Source organism: Betta splendens, chromosome 24 (genome assembly GCF_900634795.4).
Source record: "Betta splendens chromosome 24, fBetSpl5.4, whole genome shotgun sequence".
NCBI classification, from domain to species: Eukaryota; Metazoa; Chordata; class Actinopteri; order Anabantiformes; family Osphronemidae; genus Betta; species Betta splendens.
In genome coordinates this window covers 13,294,486-13,303,264 of record NC_040901.2, presented here as the reverse complement: position 1 = coordinate 13,303,264, position 8,779 = coordinate 13,294,486, and the positions used below count along the sequence as shown (strand labels likewise).

At 45.4% G+C, this 8,779-nt stretch overlaps 1 protein-coding gene across 1 annotated transcript in view; it reads left to right on the top strand.

The window, feature by feature from the left end:
- Positions 1-6,075, top strand: part of clvs2 (clavesin 2) — a 9,109-nt gene extending 3,034 nt beyond the window's left edge. The window contains exons 3-5 of the mRNA XM_029141473.3: positions 2,569-2,679; positions 2,757-2,989; positions 3,242-6,075. Coding sequence (XP_028997306.1) covers positions 2,569-2,679; positions 2,757-2,989; positions 3,242-3,335 — 438 coding nt within the window. The 3' untranslated portion in view covers positions 3,336-6,075. The remainder of the gene's footprint in view (positions 1-2,568; positions 2,680-2,756; positions 2,990-3,241) is intronic.
- The last annotated feature ends 2,704 nt before the right edge of the window (positions 6,076-8,779 follow it).

Below are 8,779 nucleotides of genomic sequence, written 5' to 3'. Positions count from 1 at the left end.
CATGGCCTGGAAGCTGCATAAATGGACGTGATGTAAGAGCAGGAGGAGCAGAGTGACAGAACCAGTCGTTACGAACAGGTTCAGAGGAAAACAGGACGTCCACGGTTGGACCGAGGCTGCGTTTGTCCCTGTGGAGCAAAGAGACGACGCCTTTCACGTGCAGCCGGGCTGAAAATCCAGCACTCAGAGGCGAGTTCTGTCCCAAAGCCACTTTTTACCAGACGTCACATAAAAAGCCGGAGCCGGAACCACGGCGTCGCTCCCGGCTGCACTTTACGTCCTGAAACGAGGACACGTCGGCTCATCCTGCGCGGACGGGAAGTGACAGGAGCCGGGCCGGGTCGACCCGACGAGCAGGAACACAGAGAGGTGGGCGGCACCGGCTGCAGCACCGGAGCTGAGCTCCAGGCGGCGCCGGCCGGGTCCGACGGAGCATCACATCCAGTCGGCTTCATGTGATGGACCTGAAACGAACAGAAGCCTCTGCTTTTAACGCACGAGCTTCAGGCGACTGATTCTAACGAGCACAAACAGCTGAAGTCCACCTGTTAAAGCCACGGCTGTTTGATGCGAAGCTGAGCTGCTGCTCGTCTGCTTCTGCTCCTTCGTCTCGGCCCGTTTTCATCATTCCAGCTGTTAAATATTTCGCCAGGCCGTCGGTTACATAACACCTTCAGGAACAGTCCTGTCTGAGCTGCAGCTGCTGCTTTTAGCCGCTCACGGATTTAACGCAGGGGGAAGGAGAGAGCAGCCGGAACCAGAGACAGAACCTGCGCTCCTGCAGGAGGAGGAGGAGCAGAACCTGCGCTCCTGCAGAACCTGCGCTCCTGCAGGAGGAGGAGGAGCAGAACCTCCTCTCCTGCAGCTGCTGGAGCTGCTGAGTCCTCCTTCAGGATCCCGGGTCGCTGCTTTGGGTGGATGAGGTGGAAGCAGCTGTTTGTGGGTGAGGTCCGAGCCGCTCGTCTCTGCGTCCTCTGGACGTGAGCGGAGCTGGAAAAACACACCAGTAAATAGTCTGGTTCACTGAGAAACATGATGGGGAGAGAACTGCCCAAATGTCTGTAGAACAAAATGACTCGATGAGGAGGAGCTGCTCGGTTTCTAGAGAGACTGGCAGCGTGTGACTGTGTGCATTTAGTGGAAGTCAGGAGACGATGAGGAGGAGGATAATGTAAATCTGAGGAATGGTACTAGCAGAGGAGGAGAGGAGAAAAAGGAGGAAGGAGCAAGAAGGGGAAGAAAAGGAGAAAGAAGAGGAGGGGAGGAAAGAAGGAGGAGAAAGAAGGAAGAGGAAAGAAGAAGAGGAAGGAAGAAAGAGAGGAGGAAGAAAGAAAGGGAAAGAGAAGAGAGGAAGAAGAAGAAAGAAAGAAGGAGGCAGAGAGGGGAAGCACCATGGATGGAAAGGAAAGAGGAAAGGGGAGGGAAGAAAAGGAAGAGAAGGACAGCTCAGAAGAGAATTCAAGATGGAAAGAGAAAAGAACGCAACACACCCACAAATCCTCCTCCTCTGCTCCATCTTGCCCTACATCTTTCATTCCCTCTAGGTTTTCCTCTAAAGCTCCCACTGGTGTCTCCTCCACCCTAGTCTGAACACCGTCTCCTTTTATCATCTTGCTACTTCGGGTCAAAGCCGATCCGTCCTTTAGCCGTCGGTGTCTCCTCTTCCTCGTTGGATCCGTCCCTCCAGCCCAGATTCTGTGTTCAGGGCTTCATGTATAATGCAGCAGCTCCTTCATCAAAGGGGGAACGTCCATCAGAGCCAGAGGTTCCGGGTGTGGAGGGATGTGACAGCTCAAGGCCTGACCAGCGTCTGACCCAAATAAGTCTCTTCACTCCTCGTACTGACATGTTTTCTTTCTAGAGCATTTTAACTAACGCGCTGTATTTAGGGCTGAAACTGACCTCCTTTTGTTTTGAAAGGCTTATTCTGGAGATAATTTCCCCAATACATCACTTTGGCTCGTTGAGTGTAAACCTTAAACTACAATAAATGCAACCAGCCACTGCACATTTAGAGCTTCTCAGGCCAATAAATGCGCTGTTTTTTATACATTTGAATAATCAGCTACAGCGGATGAGCACGCTGCCATCCCATAAACTCAACCTACTCACATTTGCCCTTTCCACCTCGTCAATAATTCAGCCGTCGTCTGGTTGTGTTTTTGTTCAGCCTGAAGCAGGTGCACTGACGATGTGTGGAACGTCGAACAGCAGAACGTGCACCTCAGACACAGAAACTCATCGGCATCCGATCTGGGTCGGGTCCAGACCGCCCTGTGCTCATCTAGGTTTCTGTTACGTCAGGGTTTAATCTCACCGTGATGCAGAAAACATGACGAACACACACAGTGGAAGTCTCTGAAACCTGTCAGGCTTCAGCAGCTAAAGCATCAGCACAGACAGGCTCCCTCGACTCCAGAGCTCCAGAACCGAGCCGGACGCATGAGGTTAGAGCTGGAACGGAAACGGACCGGGCCCAACGGAACGCAGATCATTAGGGACAGTTGAGACCGACTTTGTTGTTTGTGCCTTGTTTGTTGCTCACTCTCTTTCCTTTCGGTCTCACAGGACAGTTTTCCTGCCAGATTCGGGGGGATCCACTTTGTGAACCAGCCCTGGTACATCCACGCGCTCTACACCGTCATTCGACCCTTCCTCAAGGACAAAACCAGGAAGAGAGTAAGGCCTCGCGTCCTCCCCTCCAGCACATGGTCCCGCGTGCAGCTTGTCCTGACTCTGCACCCTTTGTGTCTCAGATCTTCATGCACGGTAACAACCTGAACAGCCTCCACCAGCTGATCCACCCTGAGATCCTGCCGTCGGAGCTCGGCGGGATGATGCCCCCGTACGACATGGGGACGTGGGCGCGGACGCTGCTGGAGCACGCCTACGACGAGGAGACCGACTACTGCCCCGAGTCCTACACGCTGTCGGTGCAAGACCTGGAGAGAGACCTGGAGAAGAACATGTCCCCCAAAACCATGAAGAGGTCAGTTGGTGCCGTGAATATCAGAGCTGCTCATGTTAAGTCTGGTAGAAATTCATCAGTAGCTCAGACTCGTCCCAACTGCTGCAGGGATTTAAATCTGAAACTTTCTGGTTTCGTGATCAGAGAAACTCAAATCAGACGCAGGTCTGAGGCCCGCAGCCATAGAACAGGAGCCGGTTCCCACCAGAATTCAGTGAGGGTCCGACTCATGCAGATAGTGATGCAAATGCGGTGCTGTTGGTGTCTGTGCAGGTCCCAGTCCGTGGTGGAGCCGGGCGTCCTCAAGCGACCAGACAAAGTCAAGAGCGAGGAGGACAACATGCAGCCGCTGCTGTCGCTGGACTGAGGCGGTCGGGTCGGCGCCGTCGGTTTACCCACAGACACACAGTGCACCCGAGGACGCCGCTGTCGCTGTCAGCGAGCTGGTACCAAGCAAACGGACCTCGACCCGCTACGCTATAATCTATTTACTTACTTATTTGTCAAGTGCCAATTCCAGAAACTGTCGACTAACGCGCGTGAGCAACCGGGAGCCGTCAAAGTGTCCGCTGCAGTGAAACACGGGACCCGTCTCCTTTGTACAGTCACGTCAGGCCCAGGAGGACCGGCGCCGGGTCACGACCCAGACCCACACACAGGAAGTGGAGTTCGCTGGGCATCCAGACAATATACTGTACATTCCTGTTAGCGCTGCGTTAGCTGCTGGAAGCCGCTGGAAGCCGCTGGCTTCATGTCCACACAGCAGAGAAGAAGAAGCTGCAGCCGCTCTGAGCCGACGGCAGCTGGAGGCAGGATTTACCGCTAAAAAGCAGCTCTTCTGTGGTTTACAGACACGTTGGTTCATTTTATTTGTTGTTGTTGTCAAAAATAATCTCATTCATGAATGAATCAAACATCACCACAACAAAAAACTATTGGAATCAATCAGTATTTTCATTAGTATTATGTATTTTTGCAGGTTTTCCTCTACGTCTCTGCTGTTTCTTTTTAAGAAGCAGTTGTAAAAACCAAATCTGTTTTTTTGCTGACGACTCCAACTTTAGTATTTCTAACGAATCCTCTGAGAACTAGAGCAAACGTTACTGTTGTGACGCTCAACCTGGTTCAGCCTGGATGTCAAAGGTCAAAGGTCAATGCCAAGTTTAATGACTCCAAGTATTATTTCACATGATCAGTATTTAAAACGAGGACGGTGATGGAGTCAAACTCCAGCCTGTTGCTGTAGTTGTTAGATTCACCTCTTGTTTGGTCTGTGAAGTGTCACCATCATCATGGTGCACATCTTCAACTGTTCCTGGTTTACGCTGTGACTGAGCAGAAAGGAGACCGGAGGAGGAGGTCGTCTGCAGCGACAGCAGACCGCTGGGACGTGAAGGCGCCGGGTCACGGACCTCTCCACAGACCCGGCCTGTGGCTCAGCACCGGTTCTGAGTCCGCATGCGTCAGTGGAAGCGCGTTCTGATCGCAGTTTCTTGCTCTCACTACACGCACCTGGTATCAGATGAATAGATCTGGTATATTCACATATTTGATGCCACATAATGAATGAAGTATTTTTAAAATCTGACCAGTTTCAGCCCCTCATCTATTAGATGATGAAATCAGTAATTACCACCTTTCTATCTTATCAGGAATGTTTTCTAGTTTCATAATCTGTTTTTATGTCATAGTTTTCCTCTGTGGACCAACAGTTAACATTTTGACACTAACCAGATATTTATCAATATACTGTATGTGTTTTCAGCATTGGCACTGAATGTTTCTGACCGACCCATCACTTTGTCACTCAGTCATAATCAGTCAACACCTGGAGAATTGTAAAGTGGTTCCGTGTTCAAGGAGAAACCAGGAAACCATGAACGTCTGATGTTTTACCTATAAAATGTATGTATTATCATAGTTACACGTGGGCTTTCGGTTGAGCTTTCATAGACTATAAATGTCAGCTGTGATGGAACACACAGGTCAGACACACACAGCCACTGTAGATGCTTCCAGTTGTTAAATATACGTTTACATGTAATAAATACAGCAAAAACATGTTTATCTCAGTCACTCAGATCGACCTGCAGGACAAAGTGTTTGAAAGTGATTTGTTTGACTGTGAACTTAATGTATGTAGAAAGAACAAAGACAGGTGAAGAGTTTTAGTTTTATTACAGATGTGGTTTATTGTCGGATGCTTCGTGCTTCATCACAGACGCGGGAGTTTCTACCTTGTTAACACAGAGGCTGCGTTGGTGCAGTTCCTGGTGTACGACCTGGAAACGGCCTGCTTTTATTTCAGACTCCAGCATTTTGAATGTTATTTCTGTGTTGTTGTCGTCACTTCTTAGCTGCTGATGGGCTTAAAACGTTGTTGGACACCTTTCACCTGCTTCAACAAACCGGTGCAGATTAAACCCACTTCCTTCTTTTCCTGAGTTCAACCCAAACTTCACTGATTAATGTTTGGTTTTCACTTATAGTGCACAAAGTTTCAATCACTTTAGTTACATGTTAATTTACATCACAGTTTTGTTGGAGTGTGGGTTGATTCATTAGTTTCCAGTCTTGAAAATCATTTTTTATGTCCAACAATTAAATCAGTTCTCATCTTTTTTAAAACAACACCTCCTTTTGGAACCAACCTCTGCTCCGAGCTCTGTCCGTGTGCTACAGTCGTGATAACTGTTGAATTTCATGTTGGAGATGTTATTTCTTACTGACTCTATGATTGAAATGATTTGTCTCAGCCAAAGTCACCCTTCCATTATCGATCTAACTTGTTGTTTGTAATTATGAAATATTTGTGCTTTGAAGATTGAATGACACTTTTTATGACTAATTTCTGAAATGAATGCATTCCCTTCAGTTGGTGATATATCTGTTTAATTTCCATATCACTGTTCTTTGATTGTATAGTTACAGTAGGAGCTGTAGGGAGAATGAACTCCGAACCCAATTGTGAAGTCATTTTGGGAAGCCACTGTATTGTAGGAGCAAAACACTGTTGAATTAGCAGGTGATCGATGTATAAATGTCCTTCAAGACAATTTGCTGAAACGCATTATGTACAATGAGCAAAATAAATATGAAAACACATATTTCTCACTGCCGATGTGTTTTTGTTTCCTGAGTCTCAGTTTTAGTAAACGTATCAGTATTTTTATTAAAGGTGTCATAATTTCTAAGGTTTGGGCAATAAGTCAGGCATCAATTACTAATTACAAATTTTCAGTTTACATATAAAAATGTAAGCTTCTTCGAGCTGCTTCATATAAGTTATGGCAAAAAGGTCCTGGTTAGAATTTAGTTGATAAAGACGTTTTATTATGTGGTAGCGTTGTTCACCAACAGTGGAGGTGTACGGTCAGCTAATGATGTGAAAACGGGCATTATTTTGATATGTTGCAGATAAGCTAGTGATTTTTTTCTGAGCTACTGTGTTAACTTACATGCACATGTACAGTATTGGTTTAATATTTTTGGTTTGTATTTGACAATTTCTGAGTAGCATCCGTAGCAATAGCGTAGTTAGCTGTTAGCCACAGTTGTAGTGGTGCCAGTGATGGTCATAACCGTGCTAGTATACGTTACTCAAAATTAGGCCACAGAGAAATTCAGATTTTTTACAGTGGTGTCAGCGCTGTGAGGATTCTGGTTGCTCATGAAATATAGCAGAAAAAGTTTGGAGGAGTTAAGGCGACTCGTGCAGCTGCTGCTAAGATGCTAACACCCAGTCGCTGCTAACAGAAGGTCGCAGAGGTAAGCAAGGTGTTTTTTATCAGTGTAATTAATAAATATTTGTAGTTGTAGTTTGAATCAACTGTACAGTACAGTATGTAGCTAATGTAAGACATCTGTCCTTTCACCAGTCTGCCTGTTTATACAGTTGTTCCTCACAATGAGCTGCAGGAAGTGGCCGTCGGAGACAAGGTCCGTCCTCTGAGAGGGAGTCTTCAGTGTCTTAGAGCTACTGTGGTTATAAGATGTGAAACACGGACAGACCATAACTGTGTTAGAAGCATTAGAAACTGGGTTTTAATATTGCTCAGTTTCTTTCATGCTTTTTTCTACCATGTAAAACTATAGGAAAACACACTAATGATCACTCAGTTGTCTGCAAATATTTATTTAAATCATAACTCATTTGGCAATTTTTACATATAATACAGCAACAATCGCAGAGCGGTTCCTCAAATGCATCTCAGTGGGCATTCACTTCTGAGCTTTAGCTGCTCCTAAAATGTGCCTCTGTCAGACCGCCTGCTTCACTCCATCATCACATTATAAACCTCGGCTTTATAAATACATTAAGTAATTAATGCTGTTGCTTTATGAGACATTGATGCAACAAATGCCAAACTAACACACACAATGGTGTTTCTTTCTACTTTCTTCTTTCTACATTATCAGTGCAACAAACCAAAAAAATCTACTGTATCTATAGTTTCTACGAAGCATCTGCAATAAATGTATTTTACTGCCAATGCTGACTTTGTCTCAATTGCAATGTCATGCATATTAAACAAGAAGTAATTAATAAAATACTCTAAGTGATCCTTGAAACTCAAAGCTAATTCAGTCAAGTGGACAATTAATCCACTTTCAGAACTGTACAATTCTTGTAGTCACTGAATTGAAGACGTAAACATAAAAATGTGAACACTGTAACACGAGTCATTATCTGATGTGCTGTCAGCAATATCTATAAATTGTGGCATGTAATAAAACACACACATGCTTTCAATTGACACTCACCATTTAACATGATCGACTACTTTACCGTGCCAAAAAGTAACGAATACCACGATTTATATGGTCGTGCTCATGTTCAAGTAAACGTAGACAAGTAAATGGAGTAAAGTCATCTTGAATATTGTGGAAGACCAAGTTCTTCAAACACCTATAACATCAAATCAGGGTTGTAGCCAAAGGTAAAAACAGCTTTCCTCCTGGATTTGAGGTTCATGTAGAAGTTTTAGGAAATCACAACGATCAAGTATTAGTTCTTCTGCATGTGACCAACTAATTTACTTTGGGCATTAGCCAGTGAAATAAATTTTGCAGGGCACTAAAAAGCGCAGGACTGCTGTACCTCAATCCTTATTTTACACTTGGATTTATTAACCCAGAGTTTGCATCAAGCCTCAGGTTAAAGTCCACAGTTAAAATCAGAGGTGGAGGTTTTCATGTTCATCATATGAACAGAAAACAAGCAGAGATTTGACAAGATGGTAATACTGGTACTTAAAGGTCTGTAGTCAATGGACTGTCAGGCTGCTGCGATGGGTTAAGGCCAGTGCGACCACCCATTTCAGCTCATATTCATATCAGGTTCTCATTCAGTAAGACAACAATATCAAATTGTTGGTAATAGTCAGCAACAGTGAGGCATCGTCTTTACTTACAGCAGGTGCCGAACTGGAGCTATGAGCTAACGAGGTAACGGAGAATATGACAATGTAATAAACGGATGACTGTGACATTCATCCGCTGTAGACATCACAGCGTCTCATGATTGGTCACGTCAAAGTTGTCCTGCAGTCTCCCTGTGTCTGAAAATGCTGGGTCCAATCAGCCTTCACGCTTAAACCTGTGGAAGCCTCAGCTCACACCATTCATTGGCACTTACTCACGACCTGCACTTCACTTTAAAGCTGAAAACGTATCATGCTTTAGAATTGGGAGCTCTCATCTGATAAACTCACTGCCTGATGGTTTAGTCTCTGTGTGAGGTGGCTTCAGATGTTAAATATAATATGCTAACACGTTATTTTGGCTTGGTGATTAAAAACTGTCAGTTAT